The sequence below is a fragment of the Haplochromis burtoni genome, unplaced genomic scaffold, assembly GCF_018398535.1.
Source record: "Haplochromis burtoni strain Fernald_Lab_line unplaced genomic scaffold, NCSU_Asbu1 Contig_254, whole genome shotgun sequence".
NCBI classification, from domain to species: domain Eukaryota; kingdom Metazoa; phylum Chordata; class Actinopteri; order Cichliformes; family Cichlidae; genus Haplochromis; species Haplochromis burtoni.
In genome coordinates this window covers 191,454-211,139 of record NW_024582615.1, presented here as the reverse complement: position 1 = coordinate 211,139, position 19,686 = coordinate 191,454, and the positions used below count along the sequence as shown (strand labels likewise).

General features: G+C 40.5%; 1 protein-coding gene across 3 annotated transcripts in view; it reads left to right on the top strand.

Moving 5' to 3' along the window:
* Positions 1 to 19,686, top strand: part of si:ch211-51h4.2 — a 90,759-nt gene that overhangs the window by 38,755 nt on the left and 32,318 nt on the right. For all 3 annotated transcript variants that reach the window (XM_042227323.1, XM_005938619.3, XM_005938618.3), the window contains 3 exons: positions 8,734 to 8,833; positions 12,617 to 12,675; positions 14,979 to 15,043. In XM_042227323.1, the coding sequence (XP_042083257.1) occupies positions 8,734 to 8,833; positions 12,617 to 12,675; positions 14,979 to 15,043 (224 nt within the window). The remainder of the gene's footprint in view (positions 1 to 8,733; positions 8,834 to 12,616; positions 12,676 to 14,978; positions 15,044 to 19,686) is intronic.

Here is a 19,686-nt window from a genome sequence, read left to right as displayed (position 1 = left end):
CACACACACACACACACACACACACACACACACACACACACACACACACACACACAGTATGAAAGAAATGTGACCTAAAGCCAAATCCCAAACAGGGGGAGGCGTTAAGATTTAGAGGCTCAGTTCTGGAGCAGGGCACTGAGAGCCATTCCCTCTACTCTGCATCAATATGAGAGAGAGCTGGGCGGGCAAGGCCGACTGCACCAGAATAAAACACTGTCGTCAAGCACCGTCCATTTATGGCCCACCAAATGTGATTTTTCTCTTTATAGCTGAAATATTAATGTTTCTATCTTGGTATACTTAGAAAGAAAACAGCAGTTTCCAGGCCCTGAGCTGCCAGGATAGAAGGGCATGAAAAGAGGTAGACTGGAGAATTTAACAAGTAATGCATTGGCAAATAAAAGGGTGGATAAAGTATGACCTTCACTCAGTGACCACTGTAAAACATCAAAGCCAATGTAACAGACATAAACAAAATGTTTTTCAAACATTTTTTTTATTCAATTCTTTGCCGTGTTTATTAAAAAAGCATACAGAGCATTAGATGCTTACAATTGCCATTATTTGGTAAGTGGGCGAAACTAAAAGGGGTAAACTGACTGAATTAATACTTAATGCAACAAACTGCTGCCACAACTCGGCGATTACTTCATCAGGCTATCGGTGAGGTCCTTTCACGATTGTTTTTAAAACGAAGTTGTTAAAATACCAAAACTGCACTCAATCTGTCATTGGTGCATGAATACTTTTAAGTGTTGCATGTGTACAATAAAATCACTCTATGGATGTATATGTATATTTCAGTGGCTGATGGGACTCGTCCATGTATGGTTTGTGGTTAAACTCTAACAGACCTCAAATCTGTGTATTTTCCACATTTGCAGTCAGTTTATAGAAGTCTTTTGCAGCGTTTACCAGGATTTCCAGACATTCTCAGAACAAAATCAGCGCTGTAGTCTCTTTGATTGCTTCCCTTTGCAGGAGCATAATCCTAAATAAAGCCATCCATAATTTATTCCACATTAGAAATGGTGGCCGCAGGGTGATGTTTTTCCACTGCAAAACCACTTTCACTTTGCATCTGGGCTTTTTTAAGTCAAATTCATGAAAAGTCAATGTGAAACCTTGGCAGTAAACAACTTATGAAGTTGAGTGATGTTTTGAGGAGGCTTTAAATAACTGTTTGTTTTGGGGTCTGTTGAGAGGCAGAGTGGGGAGTATGTAAGTAAGCCCTTAAGGCATGTTGATTTGGATTGATTCTGGTGAGACAAAGGTCTATTTAAGTAACCTGATGGAGGCATTAATAGTGAATGTTTAGCTCGCTGTATTCCTTGCATGCTAGCAGCAGTGGTCAAAGATTCGTTTGGCCAGTTGTCTGTTAGATGAACTGAAATTTATTGTTACAACAATCCTGACTCCCAGGAAATGAAATCATCAAACACTTTTATTTGCCCAATAGTTTATGATCAGGTACATAAACGGTAACATTGCTGCCACCTTCTGCTAAACAGTCTGGAAGATGCACATACTGTAGGCAGGACGCCCTCACCATCCTGCTTATTTTGAAACCAAGCTTGACCAGAGTATGATAGGAGGGTACAAACTAATTGATGTGCTGCTAGCTAGCTTGGCTGACAGGTTGTATCAATGTCACTGTGCTATAAAATGATGCCAATTTTGTCTGGTGAAAGAGAGCCTCTAACTCTTAGTCTAATTAAATACTGAAATGGCACCTACTTGTCATTCACCCTTCAAAGGGTGTAGCCTTAAGCTTTATTGCACTTAAATTTACTCTAGTTCAAAAGTCATGAAGGGCAAGATTAGTATTAAAGGCTTAAATTAGTTTTATACAAAGCTGGAAACATATGTTTTCATGCTGAAGTGGAGCATTTCAACTTAGGGGTCTTTAATTTGGCTTAGATTGGTGCCACCCTCATTGACATTCTAAGAATTGCAGTTTTTGGTATTCCCAGAGCTTGCCTCTTAGTGCTACTATAGATAGCAGATGCTAGCATGCAACTCCGGTTAAGCCATGTTGCTCATCTCAATCTGATTCCCCACAACATATGAAAACTGTTTTGACCCCTTTCCTGGTTGCGTACTTTTGGACATATTATTCAACTTTTATCTCCCATTCATATCATAGCATGTCCCTCTCAGTTGCCAGGAAACGCAAAAACTACACATACAGTGTGTAAAGTCACACTTGCTTCACTCACATGGGATCTCTCACTTTGTAATGAAAACACATTCTCTCCTCTTTGTTCCTCCTCTCCACTCCTTTCTTTTTCATTCCTTCTCTCTTCCCTCCTTTATGTAATTTCATCCGAATCGATGTGCTGCTCCAGCAGCTCCTTCAGGCCTGACGTCTGACTGATTGCTCCACACAAAAACCTGCAGCTAAATAAAATAACAGGGCAGCCTAAATGAAGTTTATGCACCTTGATAAGAGCTCTATTAAGTCATTGTGAAATAGGCTCGAATGTAGCTTTAGCCATTACATCAGCTAGACATAGCAATGCTACACACACACACACACACACACACACACACACACACACACACACACACACACACACACACACACACACACACACACTTTTAAATGAATCTCATGCACTGAGCTGTGGAATTATGTTTGAAGGTAGATTATTCACGGAGAATCGACTACAATTTCACGGTTTTCTGGAAATAATTAGCGTGACATTTATTCAGGCTTTATAATTGGTTAAGATTCCAGACCCTCACCTCTAATAAAGTTGTCATTGAACCTTTAATGCTACTCGCTCCCATGACAGCAAGGGAATATTGCAGCCCGGTGCAAGGGGGTCAAATCACTTGGAAGAGGACAATGTAGTTAGGCCTGTGGTGCATTTGTGTTAGGGTGGACCATATTTTACTTAAGCAGTCACCCCACAGACTCACCCATTCTCTCTAATGTAACGTGCTCCACCTGTGGAACGATGAGGAAATTTCTCGAAATATTACCAATTATTTTGTTCTTACACAAACCTCACGATGGTTTGCGTAACCTGGGTGATCATCTCCTCGATGGGAGCTCTCCAGTGACTTGACCGCTGCTTCAAAGTCTTAGATATCCTGCACCTAAAAATGTTTAGCTTTCTTTTCTTTCATTACTTTTTTTTCCAAATTTTTATTTTTTCTTGGTTGAGGTGAACAAAACAGAACTTGGAAATCCTTCCTTGTTTTAAAGCTGCGCATTTGTGGATTGCTGAGAAAGCTGGAGTTTTGTTTCATTTCATGTGCGTGACTAGAAATTGGAGAAAATTTTGGATCAGACTATTATTTTGCCTTTACAAGAAAGTAGTGAGACCTGCTGTGATGTATGGTTTGGAGACTATTGTACTGACAGAAAGACAGGAGGTGGTGGAGTTGAAGAAGCTAAAGATTTTCAGTGGGATTGACCAGGAGGGACGGGATTAAAAATGAGTACATGGTTGAGTCGTTCAGAGACAAAGTTAGTTTGAAAGGCAGGGCCCAGATGCTTTGGACATGTACAAAGGGGTTTGTTGATGTATCGGACAAAAGATGTTGAAGATGGAGCTGCTAGACAGGAGGAAAAGAGGATTGGTGTGACAGAGGAGGATGTTGGGGATAGGGTGAGAGGAGGCAGAATTTATGGAACTTATGGTCAGGTTTATTTGAACCGCATTTATTTTTCATAATCTTATGCTACTTTCATGGACACAGTCAGGTGCCATGTCACTAAGGAGGGGGAGATTTTTTTTAATTTTTTAATTCTTAGGACTAACATTAGATCAAACAACTACGAAATAACCTAAAAGCATCAGCTGAAATATGTGTCTAGGACTTTGAAGTCATTAAAACCAGTTCTGTGTCCTCCTCTCTCTTTCCCATTTTTTCTAGTCTTTCTCCACATTTTGCTTTTCAGCCCATCCCTTTTTTTTTCTCACCTCTAATTAACTTGCTGCTATTATTATTTTTTTTTTCATTTGTTTTTAACACTACCGGTCTCCTTCACCCCAATTTCCTCTTCCTTGTTCTTTTGAAAAAAAGTACATAGTGTTTTTGTGCACTAAAACACCAGTTGCTCTTGCACTCATGTTTTGGCAACATACAGATCACACTTACTCATCTTACGAAATGGTAAGCTGATTTCTGATATGACTATTGTTGTTCACGTCAGGTGAGCTTCCAGCGTGGGTTTTGTCTCCTGTTTCTCAGCCTGAGATGGAAAATGTCAACAAATGTTTTCAAATCCTGTTTGATGCTGCAGAAATAAAAATTAGACATCACAAATACTCGCCTGACATGAAATTGCAGAAAGTTTTTCAGTTCTTGAATTTCTTTCATTGAAACCTTCCATCTTTTACTCCAAACGGTAAACAAGAGACCCATTTTTCAAACGACATTCATGGAATGATTGACTTTTCCGGGAAAATAATCAAATGATATCCTCAAAGCAATTTCATCTGTGTTTAAAAACCAAGTGGCTCAGGCCAAATAAAAACCTCACTGAGCATATGGTACATCATAATATAGAAAAATAATTTCAGGGCATGAGGCGACTGTAAAAGTTTATGGTTTGATGATAAAGTTAATGTATTTTGCATTCTTGAAAAAATAAACAAAGGTCAGTAAGAGAATTTAGATACTGCGTACAGTAAGTACAGCTGTTCTCTGTGGAGTCGATATTTGCATACTGCAAATATTGTGTACTTCAAAAAGCCAAAGGCCAAAACTGGAGTGTTGCTGAAAGCATCACACAGCACAATGTAACCTAAAAATCAAAGTCAACAAGTGAGTCATGTCGGCACAACATCTTTGAGGAGGGATGAAAGATCAAGTCAAAGCCTACCCTCCAGCTTGATTCAGCACAAAGTGTGCTCTGTACACTTTCTTTATGAGCACTCTGTTATGTTGGCGGTTACGGTCAGCGCTGGAAAACTGAACCAGCTCATTTCTTTAAAATGTGGACAGTTCTCAATTCAACTCTTTATTTCTGGGTTACAGTTTTTTCACGATTGCAAAGACGCATTTCTTGAAACCTTCAACCCTCTTCTCTAAACTGTAAACATCAAGTTCAATTTTCAAACTACATTCACAAAACTCAAAGTGTTCCCAAACAATCAAACCAGCACAACAAAACAGCTTCATCTGTGGTCAGAATCACACATTTTCAGAATTCACAGCCTGTAATCACAGCACCGATACTGAGCATTCATTACACACTACTTCAAAACATAGAACGAACAATATAAATGCAAAAGAATCTGCTGAGATTTGTGTTTTAGTCTTTATCCTGTGTCCCTCAGGCCACATGTGGGGGGAGAAATGTATAAAACATATGCATTCACTGTATGTATTACATGGCTCATACGACATGTCTGTGGTGTGATTATAAACATGATAAGTTATGCATTTTTATCATGTAGCATAATTCTAAAATCTTAATATAATAAAAGAAATCTCTGTCTGTTGTCCAACTTGAAATATCAATGCTTTTCATATTTTCTTATCTATACACTTTTTACATTTTACACTTGGTCTACACTTAATAGGCCATTATTAAGAAGAATAAAACTGTTCAAAACCAGCAAAGGAAGAGGTGACTGACTTCTGATGAGTTGGGATGACTATGAGGAAGGCTGTGCAAATGCTCTAAACCAGGGGTGTCCAACTCCAGGCCTCAAGGCAGGTGTCCTGCAGGTTTTAGATGTGTCCTTGATCCAACACAGTTGATTTAAATGGCTAAATTACCTCCTCAACATATCTTGAAGTGGCCTGAGGCCTGGTATTGAACTAATCATTTGATTCTGGTGTGCTGGCCCAGGGTGATATCTAAAACCTGCAGGACACCGGCCCTCAAGGCCTGGAGTTGGACACCCCTGTCTAAACTATTCTGAGATGCTTACAGGTATAGTCTGGATATTTTGAAAAAACAAGTTCCAGTGCTTTAACACTACTGATAATGTAGTGATGATCTGTCGCAATTAGAACTATTTGAAATGCTGTCCCATAACTGCAAGAAAACTAGCAAGAGGCTTATTGTTCAGGCCAGAAAATGACTTCATCAGAACCACAGACCTCCAGCTTGCTAAACTTGGTTTGGAAAAAAGACATTAGTCTACACGGGCTGTGTGAAAGTAGAAAAAATGACTATTTACTACTTGTGTCACTTCAAGTCATCCATTGCTGTTGTAATTTTGTGATATCCTTTTAGAAATTTCCTTCTGCTGCAGTCACACTGCCCTCAGTCGTGTTTCATGCGTCCCTTTTGTGGCCAGGCTAGACATTGCAATTTTGATGTTACTAAAATTGTTCAATTTGTCCACTAAGACCTCCAATTATACTGCAGATTTTTTTTTCTTTTCCTGTCTCTCTCAGTCTGTGCTGCTGTGCTGTTTTCCAAGAAAAACTCATTCAGGAAACGTACGCTTGGAGTATTTTGTTGGATGGCGAGTTACAAGCTGAATATGTGTTGCCAGCACAGTCTCGGTTCCTGACACAGTTCTTCTTGTTTGTGGCTCCATGCAATTTTTGTGGTCTTCTTAAAGTGCCTTGGTCATCATTACTGGTACACCTCAGTTCAAAATTTGGCATATTACTAGAATCAGAATCAGAATGGGGTTTATTGCCAGATGTTGAGGTTTACAACATTAGGAAATTGCTGCGGTGCTTCAGTGCAAACAATAAGAATTAAAGTGCTATGTAAAAGAAAGATATGTGCATGAGATATACATGAGATATATACATGAGAATAAGAATTATGAGTGCTACGTAGAAAGATATATACATGAGTGCAGGTGGTGATCAGTGCCAAACATGAAATGATGCAGTGACACAGCGTAGGGTCATGTGTTAGTGGCGGGGACAGTCATGTGGTTATTGTTCATGTGTCCAACAGCAGAGGGGAAGAAACTGTTCTTATGGCGAGAGGTTCTGGTGCGAATGGACCGGAGCCTCCTGCCTGAGGGGAGCAGGTCAAACAGACTGTGTCCAGGGTGAGAAGGGTCAGCTGAGATCCGAGCTGCACGCCGCAGTGTCCTGGAGGTGTACAGGTCCTGCAGAGATGGGAGTCTGCAGCCAATCACCTTCTCAGCAGAGCGCACAACACGCTGCAGTCTCTGTTTGTCCCTGATAGTGGCTCCAGCGTACCACACGGTGATGGAGGAGGTGAGGATGGACTCGATGATTGCAGTGTAGAACTGCATCATCGTCCGTGTTGGCAGGTTGAATTTCTTCAGCTGCCTCAGGAAGTACATCCTCTGCTGGGCTTTCTTGATGACGGAGGTGATGGTGGGCTCCCACTTCAGGTCCTGGGTGATGGTGGTACCCAGGAAGCGGAATGAGTCCACAGAGGTGATGGGGGTGTCAGTCAGGATGATGGGGGGGAGTGGGGCTGTGTGCTTCCTGAAGTCCACAATAATCTCCACTGTCTTCTGGGCATTCAGCACCAGGTTGTTGTGGCTGCACCAGGACACCAGACGTTCAACCTCCCTCCTGTAGGCAGACTCATCCCCGTCCGAGATGAGTCCAATAACGGTGGTGTCATCTGCAAACTTGATTAGCTTGACAGACTGGTGGGTGGAGGTGCAGCAGTTGGTGTACAGGGAGAAGAGCAGAGGAGAAAGAACACAGCCCTGAGGGGAGCCGGTGCTGATGGTCCGGGAGTCCGAGACATTCTTTCCCAGCCTCACATGCTGCTTCCTGTCCGTCAGGAAGTCAGTGATCCACCGGCAGATGGGATCAGGCACATTCATCTGGGAAAGCTTGCCTCGGAGATGGTCTGGAAGGATGGTGTTGAAGGCAGAGCTGAAGTCCACAAACAGGATCCTGGCGTAGGTTCCTGGGGAGTCCAGATGCTGCAGGATGAAGTGTAGGGCCATGTTGATGGCGTCGTCTACAGACCTGTTGGCTCTGTATGCAAACTGCAGGGGGTCCAGGAGGGGGGCCGTGAGGGTCTTGAGATGGGAGAGAACCAGGCGCTCAAATGACTTCATGACCACAGATGTCAGAGCCACGGGTCTGTAGTCATTTAGTCCAGTGATCCTAGGTTTCTTGGGGACAGGGATTATGGTAGAGGACTTGAAGCAGGCAGGCACATGACATGCCTGCAGTGAGGAGTTGAAGATGCCAGAAAACACTGGGGCCACTAGTAGATCAACCCCAGATGTTTCCAACCTACTAATTTGGGCTGTGTGGTAAATTTGCCCTAAAGTATTTTTGCAGTGTAGAAACAGTTGATAGCATCTGAAATATTAGATGGGAAGTATGACTAACACACACAAAAAAATGTCATAATTTGCACAGCTTTGCTTGTCTTGTTGTTGTTTTTTTCCCTTTGCACATGTTGTGGTGTCAGCATGAGAAACTAACAGCAATGCTGAAAGTTTGTTAGATAGCAGAGTTGTTTCACTCGATGTCAATATAAACTTCCAACCTGCTATCTCTCCAGGGTTCGCAAGTTTAAGAGATTAAAAAGTGCTTTGGTACCTACAGCGGGGCAGGTGCACCATAACAAGTCACCCAAAGTGCTTATACATAACTTGTTTTAGAAGTAAGAAATGAATGTTTTTTTTTATGTAACTGTCCTGTCTCGGTTGTGTTATGGTGGAAGAATTAATTATCTTCCTGCACAAAGAAAAACTTGATGTTTCTCTTCTTTTATTTAGAACTAGGGAAAAATATACTGCCTGAGATGTAACAGAAGGCCTGTGTGTGTGAACTCGTCTGTGTGTCTCTCAGGTGGCTGTGACATTTGCAGTGGGGTCAGAGGTCGGCCTTCAGAGCAGCAGTGACTTCAGTCAGATGGGAAAACCTTTCCTAATGGGCACAGTGGCTCTGGGTAAGCTTCAGCTTTGTGCAATAAAGCTCACATTCTTCCTTTTTTTTGTCTTCTTCTTTTTATCATTGTGTCTTTGTGGCCCTTTTCCAGTCTGTTGTACTGCAAAGGATGTTGAAGCTAATGACGATCTGACTTTCCATTCCAGCTGCTACCAAAATTGGAATTTCATTACATGAACAGATCTCCTAAGAAATGAGAAAACAAGTTATTTAAATGGGCTTCAAGTGTAACCAAAGCATACCTTTGAACTCCTGGCAAAACCCCATCTTGTGGTTTCTCCCACAGTTTGCATGATCCTCAGACTGTATTATGAATACTTGGAGTAGATGTATCTTTAAGACTTGTTCCTCTAATGCCATTTCCAAGGAAAATATAAAGAAATCAGAGCCAGCTCGAAACTTTTGCCCAGTACTGCACCTGATGTGTGCAAAGCTACTGTTTGCACAGGCTGACTATTTGAATTCTGACTGATCATTTGACTTCACTGCTGTTTCACCACTTACTCTTGTCTCTCTTTACTGCAAAGATACACTGAAGAATGAGACTTTACAGACATAGCAACATAAATAATAGTGAGCCAAGTCATATGTGCAACAGGGAATTGCTCATTTCAGTATAGCTGGGAAGACCTTACTTGATTCAGCTTTCCAGAAAATTGTGAAAGTGCAAATATCTCTTTCAATAGAGGAAATACAAAAGAAAAGCCTCTGGTCTTTTCAGATATAACAGTTGGCAGGGACGCCAAATCTACAGTTGCACCAAGTAGATCTTGTCAGCTCAATGTTATTCCCAGAATTTGTAATAAAAATCACGAACCATAAAAATCACGAACCTTATCTAATTTAAATTTGGTCAATTTATTGTTCAAGGTCATCTTACAAACCAGGATGGTTATAATACTAGAAAACTATGAGGTGGGCCAGGATGAGCAGTTTTCAATAGTTTCAGTGGAAAAGTCCAGTTTTAAAGCACGAAAGCAGCTCATCAAATAAGGGACAAAACCAGGAACATTTTTCGAGTTGTTCACCCTGATCTTTGTTCCCCGGAGTCGGAATGACAGGCATTTACTGTAACGTCTTGAGTGATTTGCAGAACATTCAGAAGAATCAACGGGAACTGTGGTGTGTGCAGAGTGCCATCATGTGCTGACTCAGAGTGCTTTTAGGTTTGTTTTTTTTAACCCACACCAACACAGTCTGCTTGTCAGCTGCCGTATTCACCAGATTTGCCTCGCTGTGACTTTGTCCCAAGTGAAAATTTAGCTGGAGGATCGCCAATTTAACACGCTGGAGGAGACGCACGCAGGCATACTCGCATATCCTGCACATCCGAACAGAAGGGAAATATTCAGAATAGACACAACCAAAACAAAAACGGTTTCTCTATCACTTGTTCTTGTTTTTGTTTTTTGTTTTTTTCATTTTTTGTAATCTCTCTTTTCTACAGTCAAATGATACAAACAATAAAAGTGCTGGAAAAGTCAAACTTTCATCTTTACATCAAAGATTTTCTTTTTAAACAGGCGATTAAGAACATAAGAAGCACTGCTTCTGAAGTCCAGCCCTCGTCTAAATGCAGTTTTCTTGTTGCAGAGGTCCTATACGTGATTGTTCGTTGTTTAAACGTGGGAACAAACATCTAGCGTCGACAGAGAATATCTTTAATTCCCTTTAGAATACGAATCTATTAAACTGTTTATAAATCTTCTTTAAAAATCTAGTGCACCAGCTAGTAATGGATCTGTGACGTCATGGTAGTCTGTGCTGATTTTTGCTCTTTGTGACCTCCATATGTCCAGTCTGCTCTTTTTCACTCTTTTCAACTTTTTCTTTTCATCCGTCTGTCTTCACTTTGTAACATTAAACCACAGACTGTACAGATGGATGATCCATCGCCATCTTCTCCTACTGTTCGAAGTGAGGAAGAAATAGAAATGAGCACTGCAATATTGGCTGTCATTTGAAACCAAAGTCTGTTAAGGAATTACTGGGAGATGGAGCCCAGACATCAAAGTCCTGCCTGCTGCCCGGCACAGATGTGTGTTGAACTTTGTGTAGTGCATCCATCAAATTCTGGACTACTACTACCTACTAGTTGTCCAGCCACCCAACGATATGTCTGCATAGACAGATTTTTGCCACTTCTCCACATCCCAGCTTGTTGTTAGAAGAGGAAGCCTGTGCCCATTTAGGACGCATATTGGCAACACTTCTGGGAAGGCGTAATTTCATCCATCTTTATATACAGTGTTAAATATTCACAAAGCAATGACAAACTTTGAAGTACTTCAGCAATTTACGTTGAAACTAATCACTACATTTTATGTTAAGCTTCTCCTTTCACAAAAACACATTTTCAGAAGATGAGTCAGTGTCTTCGGTTTCGCTGCACAGCCTTAAATATCAGACTAAAGTAAACAGAAGGTGGAATATCCCAAAATGCATTCTAACAAAAGTTAGAGCAAGCTCAGTCAGAACAACTGTTAAGACTCACTTAACAGATGGAGGTAGCTGGATGGAGAGTCGTGTGTGTGTGTGTGTGTGTGTGTGTGTGTGTGTGTGTCAGTGAGTGTGTGCGTTTGGGTACCAGCGAGTACTCTGACTTCCTGAAGTAACTGCAACACATCAGCTGTGGCAGGCTAAGGGGTGATTGCTCTGTTTCATTAGCATCTCTGTGACAGCTCTGACTGTACTTCCTACCCGCTTCCATTACTTCAGAGAGCCATTTGAACATGCAAACTGCCAGCTATGACAGCTGCTTTGCAGTTTGTCACTGCTAGTTGTGTGGAACAGTATACAGAACAACTTTAAATCATTTTCCCAAGATTAAAAATGGATTACTTTTTCTTCTGAAATCTGGTCAGGATTTTAAAAGCTTCTCAAACAACATTCAGACTATGCTGAAACTCTAAAACTACTCCCCCAAAACCAAGACTAATGCGGTGCAGCTCAGCAGGGTGGGACCTATTTCTCTGCTACCTTTGGAGACTGATTTCTCTAAATGGAATTTTAAAGGGAGAAAGTGCCATGATATTGAGGAACTGAACTGCAAACAAGCAAGGAAACTTTTGCAGCTTGGTGACAGCGATTGATTTGGCTAATATAGAAACAAAATACCATAATTGCAAAGACAAATCTTCAGATCTTCAGAAATTAAGTTTTCCAAAAAATGGATCCAACATATCTGCTGCTTCTCATGATGAAATATTTAGTGAGCATAAGCCAATCACATGGCAGCTTTGGGAGCTGCTCTAGCTATCTGACATGGCCACGCCCCTTATAATGCAAACTAAGCCTTAATAAATGCTGTACAGCTGTCGTTAAATGTGAAGTTGAACCAAATATAGAACATAGTTTCTTTTACTGTAAAAAGTGCATTTTAAAATGGGAATCTAGAGGACCGGACTCACTTTTGGAACCAGAGGCCTCTCAATGAACTACAGCTTTTGACACTTTCAGCTTTATATTTTCTGCTTAATTTTTGAGTTGCTTGAATTTAAACTAAAGTTTCTGACAAAAAAAATGTTTAAAATGCTAATAAAAGAAGGTGGGATTCATGATACCAGTATTTCCATAATTTAGTTTTGCTTCCTTACTAAGTTAATACTGTTGGGATGTTTTTATTTCAAGCAGTGATATCTGGAAACCTATTTGGGTATTTTCTGTGCCTCCCTTCTCATATTGAATATCAACATTTTTGTGCTGTGGAACAGTAAAAAAGCCCACAGATTACAGACGGAGGTATCATATGAATGACGCGCTGCTCTGTTTTTGGTCTTGACAGGTGGGATTGTAAACGTGATGCCTCTGCTTTTCTCACAGATCTCACACAACAGAACACAGGTAAATCTAATCTTAGGACTGCACCTGGCACTACCCGCTGATCTGTGGACTCGGTGTACTGAATTCAGAAATGGCTTGGGAAGCACTGTGTTCGTATTCTTCAACATGAGTTGGCAGTAGAAAGAGAGAGCGAGAGACGGGCATCACTGTGAGAAATAAACTAGAATTTCGGAGAAGAATTAGGACTGAAAGGCTCTTACACAGGTGGTCAACCATATTATTATTCTACTGATGGCTCCTGGTATTAAGCTCCAGCACTGAAGCAGAAAGGTTTGACAACAAAGTGTTCCTTAGATTAACTAGATAATTGGAACATCTCAACTCCTTAATTAACGCTGATGCAAAAGTTTATGTAGAAATAATAAAGAAATATTAAGTTATTGTGAGACCTTACTCATCAAGCCTATTTTGCATCAGATAGAAGTGTTTGGAGTCGACCCACTGTCATAATCGGGACAAAAATTGCTCCATTATTTTATTCCTTTTAAAATCATTTCACAACACTAAGCTGTTTTACTCTGATTTTATGTTAATATATGACTTTGCATGCATCTAGATATTGGATGCACAGTAAGCTGGCCCCAGTACGGTCCAGACATATGCTTTGCAGCCCTGAAATTTTGAGATGTTACCTTCATGATGGTGCATTTGGAAATGCAGGTGTCTGGCACGCTCAGGTTGGACATTAAACAGCTTTGCCGGGCTTCCTACTACAAGGGTCATGTGCCAAATGGCATATAAGAAAAAAACAGTTAAACTCAATCGCTTAAATCAAATGTCGTATTTCCAGTATCTCCTATTGAGTGTTACGAGAGGAAGGCAAACTGCCTCCAGCCGGTCTCTCTGCTGTTTAAAAGGCATGCACTGCAGATTGTGGTGTATGCAGAATAACAGTCTGCTGAGTTTTGCCCACTTCCATACAGAATGACGGGAAACTAGACCCCAGGTCTCAAAATAAAGAATTCTTGATAGGTATTGTTTGTGGAAGGAAAAATTCAGGTTTCTTTTTCTGTATCTCACCATTTCTGATAGGCCACTAACCCTACCTGCAGGATGGGTCAGTCTTTATTGGTCAGGTCAGAAGTAATGCTGTTAGGTCAAGGCTCTTTCCCAGCCACACAGTCTAGTCTTTTATTGACCAAGCTCCTGTCTCAGACTATCATCTGGACACATGCAAAAGCATTTATTAATCTAAATAAATAAGAGTAAAAGGGCTTAGTGATTAACAAAAAATAACATGAGAAAATCTATTCATTTACTACACGTCTAGAAAACCAGGTAAAGAAGATGCAGATTGATTGCTTTTTCCATTCTTCATAAGTGGAGATATGCCATATAACTTTGTTGCCATTCCAAAATCCTCCAATTGAAAATATACATAAAGACAGAATAGAAACACACTTACTACTCTGAAATGAAAAAGTATCCTGATGTAAATATCTTCATATCACAGGGTTCCTGACTACAGGCCTGCATTTTGCTGCCGTAATGTTTCAAAGCCATTGTCAGAATAACATGGAATCTTTCATATAAACAAGCACCTGCATGACTGCAGAGGCTAGCATCTAAGTTGGAGTCATATAAAAAAAATATATAACTAACAATATTTTTGTTTTATAAAAGATCATATTGAAAGAGAAAATTAAAAAATATAAAGGTATATACATTTTTGAAGCATTTATACTGTGTTTCAACCTAAAATAACTACATTTTTAGAAATGCATGTATGGGGAAAAAAATGTCATTTACTAAAATAGTTACAGTTATGCCAGAGGTGTGTATCAGCTTTTTTAAGCATGTTATTTATAAAATCTGCCCCTTCTTAATTCATGGGTGGCAATTACATGGTTACATGCAGTTGTTATTACATGATATTTACAGTTACAGTTAAATACATTTTAAATCAGGCCAAAAAAAGGTTTTAAAAATGAAAAATGAAGTGAGGTTTTATAACAATAGGTCAATTTAAATCCAAACGAGAAGTTCTTAACCATGAGGACAGTACTAGGTAATTAAATTTTTATTTCTTGTGATACAGTAAAACTGCCATGTCACATCCACGGCCCATATACAAAGAGTCAGACCCACAAAGATGCTCTCTGTCTGCCACTGATCAGTTTGCCTAAGCATCATTTAGATGAAGTGCACGACTGGAATAGTAGCAACTAAGTTTGCTTTTGAGGAACTCTGTATTATCACCTGTGCAGTTATGTGATTACGTAGTGCAATTGTTCCACAATGTTCTCCTGTTACGCTGCTTGAGCCGGATGTTGGTTATCGTGTTCTCTTGTCTTCATCTTTAGATCCTGTGGTTTCGGAGAGCAGTGATTGGAGGTCTGACAACCTGCACTGTGCTCAACATCCTCTGGTGAGCACTTTACTTGTTATTTGATCTTTGATTCTTTATTCCTTTCCAGATATTGGTTGGCACAGTCATATCATGGTTAGAACTGTGGTCTGAAAAAGGAAGTTTTTCAGGTGCTGTGGTTTCCATTCTTACATGTATGCCAGGTTAATTGAGGATTCTAAGTTGACTGTATGTAGGCCTCTCTCTTAGCTCTGTGATGGACTGGCATCCAGTCCAGGCTCCAGGGTTCCTTGACTTGAGCACAATGTCAGTTGGGATATGGTCCAGCCATACTGCAACCTTGGAAGAATAAGAGATTAACAAAGAAGCATGGATAGACTTTCCAGTCGGTTAAGAGTTATAAGCTATAGCTCTATTTATATTTAATTATCCTTTAGCTCCTTCCCTTTCTTTTGCAGTCTATGTGGAAATAAATTGCTTTTTCAGTACTTACTAAAATGTAAGGCAAGCAATTGGCACTTTTGCTGCTTCTTAACCATTAACTATAGAAATTCTCTTCCCCCAGAAGACCATCTGGTGTATTATCACCCAGAGAGCACAACAGGGTGCTGGACTATTTCTGTGAACAATGACCACAACCTGCCCACAACCTACTCTCAACCTGGTTGAGGGTCAGGTACTATTGAGGAAGGAAACTGTGCAGGATCTTTTAGGCACAACCATCATTAAGCTTAAAGTCTTTGTCGTTTATTATAATTTTGCTAGTAGTTATAGCAAATAAGCTTTTACTGGGTAATTCCGCATAGGTAAGGAATAAGTGGCTGCAAGGCTGTCTTCCTAAGAAAGAATGAAATAGTTCAGAAAGAATGATTTAAGCCATATGTCAAATGTCAACTGTTAAAGCTGTATACGATCCAGTATGATTGACATAGGGTATTATGGCCAGATGGTCACATATGACCACTTCAGGGTCACATATGCTGGCTCTGAAGGTGGGATCCTCTGAGACCTTCAGCAGACGTTTGAAGAGAGCAAAGAGTAAAAGCAGCAGCAGCAAGGACGGTGGCCCAGAGTTTAAGAAGGCCATCTGGCAAAATAACCATCCACAAAGGACTCGAAATGCACCAGAGAGCACAGACCCTTCACTGTCTATTGAATCCCCACTTTGCAGCTGAAGAGTCAGTTGCATTTAGGAAGAATGTTTAGTGTGCCCTTTCCTTCTCGCGACAGAGAAACAAGCCTCAACAGGATGGAGTTTGGAGTCACACTGCACCTGGTGTATATTTAAACTGGTATTTAACTTCCCTCTACTCAGTAAATAAGTCTGTAAACATCGTGAGTAATGTAGGCAGCCACTGCGTGGTTAATTTTGTTCTTCACCCAGCACAACAGAAATATATTCTCCCAGAGTATTACCTGAGGAAATCTGGTTGTATCTCACAGTGTGTGTCATCCCGTCCATTTGTGAAAAAAGTCAACTTTTTATTAAGGGGAAAAAATGGAGAAATTTAAAGGAGCACTCTGCCAATTTCATTTTATCTGCTTGCCTTATGGGCAGTCTAGGATATAACTAAGCACTGCTGTAAAGGTCAGGATACTCCATCTCTCCCTATTGTTTTTTTTAAATCTGCCTCTCAGGCTCATTTCTGTCCTCTTTTCTTCTATGTTTCAGTGCTTGATCGTATCTCCTTTAACGGCACATTTTCATGTGTGCTGGCACTACAGCTTAAAACAAAGTGAGGCGGGTATGCACGGCGCAAAATCAATCAAATCTGGAAATTCCGATCTGGAAATAATTGGGTTTGGCAAGGCGAACACATGTGAAACTTAAGCAAATACAATGTATCACTGCTGTATGAGATGCTCTCTGCACACCCATGACAAATTTCACTGAGCTACAACCCACAATTGGTTGTATCTGACCTTTGGTGTACTTTACTGATCGGCTTCTGGCAAAACAACTTGCAGCAGCTCCACACAATAAGTCTCTCTCCTCTGGGATGCTTCTCTAAGATTTATGAGCTTCAGGCAGAATTTTTTTTCTTTTCTTTTTTTTTTTTTTATTCTTGTTGTTTTGTGTTCAAGCTATACACCAGAATCTGAAAGCAGTGTTGCGTGGCAAAATAATGCTCTATAATAACAGGTTTTTCACAGAGGGGCTCCATTTATTGAATCATGATAACATTTCAGAGTTATTTCAAACAGGTTTGCTTTTCCTTCCACATATATAGATCCCTTTGGTCAACACACGTGCGCTGCAAAAAACCTAAACTCAGCTTATACCTTTAGTTTTATAAATGCACTTTTACAGACCTATAGCACCTCAGCTAAGTGTTATACTTCACATGGGTACAACAGGCCTTTACATTATTTTCCGGTCGCTGCAGGTTACAGAATGCATTGTTGAACAGACAAACAAGCATTTTCATGCAGCACTGAGGTTATTTCCTCCACCGTGTTGACTTAGTATGACTCGCAGTAGACCCAAGTGAGAGGAAATGCACGGTAAGAGAGTTTGCTAATGCTGATTGTTTGCAGCACTGCAAATCTTCATGCCAAGAGGCTATGTTTTAAGCGTGTGATCCCAGTTTAGTGCAGCCATTACTGGAGGTCACCACCCAACAATGTTTCTTTTGCCTACAGTCCTCTTACTGATGGGAAATAAGTCACACTGAGATTACTTTATGCAGTCTGAGGGCCTTTCTCACAGAGGTAAAGTAAATTTATTTGGTCCTTTTGCGAGAGTTCAGCTTCAGTTTGTCATGGAAAATTGTGTTCTCGAGCAGTACTATAAAACAGCTCTGACACATCAGGGCATCGACACAGCGATACAGTGCACGGTGTTATCAGGCATGGGGACATATGCAGTGTGTCCATCAAGCTGTGGTATCAGGATTGCTCTGGTCAGCCCACGTATGCTCAATCCGATCCGGGCAATGCGGAGGCGAGGCCAAATTTGGGGCTCGGTCTGATCGAGCTGTAATCCTGAGACATTTTTGTAGTGTAACTGGGTGCGTTGTCCTGCCAAAAGATGCCACTGCAGTCCGACTGTGCCTTTGCCGAGGGATGACACTTGGTATCTTACTGTATCAGTGACATTAATCAACACACACATATATATATTGCATCTCAAACATTAGGAATATTGTGAAAGGAGGGTTTTTTTGCATTTTATTTAATATATTTTTTTACACAAAAACGAACACATACGAGCCATTTTAGTTTTAACTTCCTAGGACCTGACATCACATTTTGGGTTGTCTAGACCAGCGGTCTCCAACCTGTTTTGCGCCACGGACCGGTTTATGCCCGACAATATTTTTCACGGACCGGCCTTTAATGTGTCGCGGATAAATACAACAAAATCAAACTAGTACCGGTACTGAAAAAAATAAGATTTATTCATAACACACATGAAAAGGCCCAGGAAAACAGAGTTAACGATAAAAACGATAACAAAATAACGCTGAAAACCAAACATTTCACACCTGAGCTTCAACTCTCGCGGCCCGGTACCAAATGACTCATGGACCGGTATACCGGTCCGAGGCCCAGGGGTTGGGGACCGCTGGTCTAGACCAAAATACTAAATTTAGCTCTACAAGGGACTGATATTCACTTACGAGGGCGTTATACTGCCACTGTTCTAATGAAATTAAAAGAAATGTCCTCATATATCATTTTTCTCAAAAACAAAAATCAGGTAAAAAATGAAAATCTGGTAAGTCTTTGTTTTTACATTCATCAGGTCCCAATCAGTTAAGTTAGGTTGCTATTTACAGTATAGGTACTATGTATCTGTCTAGTTTTGTACATGCAACTACACTCATGGGAAAGACTGCAGGCATAGTTATTCAGATAATGAGCATCGACACCCTCCGTGAGAAGGGTAAGCAGCGGAGGGTCATTGCTGAAAAGCCTGACTGTTTGCAAAGCGCTGCGTCGAGGTGCATTAATGGAAAGTTAAGAGGAAGGTAAAAAGATGCAAAAGCTCTCGAGGTTCCAGGATGACTGGAACTTGGAGAGAATTCTCAATTAAGTGAATGCAGTAATTTGTGTCCTTGCTTATGGTGCCACGGGGTGGCTGTAGTCAGGAGGTAGGGCAGGTCATCTGCTAATCGTAACGTTGGTGGTTCAGTCCCTGGATGCTCCAATCTGCATACTAAATGTCCATGGATAAGATACTAAACCCAACTTGCTCTCCGGATGCATCCATGAAAGTGTGAATGTTAAGCACAAAAATATGTATGAACGAGGCATATAAACTGCTTTGAATGCTCCAGGGGAGTAAAAAACCACTATATAAGAATCAGTCCATTTGCCCTTTAGTTTTAGAAAACGTATTGGACAAATTAACAGTTTCCATTTAGAGACAATGGAACAAACTCTGCAGTCATTTTACTTTGAAACAGATGAAATGCTACAGCAAAGATAGCGTTTTGCAAAACAAAGTTTTCAGCTTAAATGATTTGTCTCCTTTCAGGTGTGTAGCTAACTCTTTTTTGCAGTTTCTCCCACACTGAAATGAGATCTGGATAAATCATTGCCTCAAACTGATGTGGGACTTAGAAAAACAAATTAACTGAACGCATCCTTTAAAAAGAGTTATTGCTTTCTTTAAATCCCATATGTCACTATGCTGCTGAAGGTTTAAACATTTCCCAGTATTTGAAAGCTCAGCTGGAGCTGAACTCAAAAGTTAA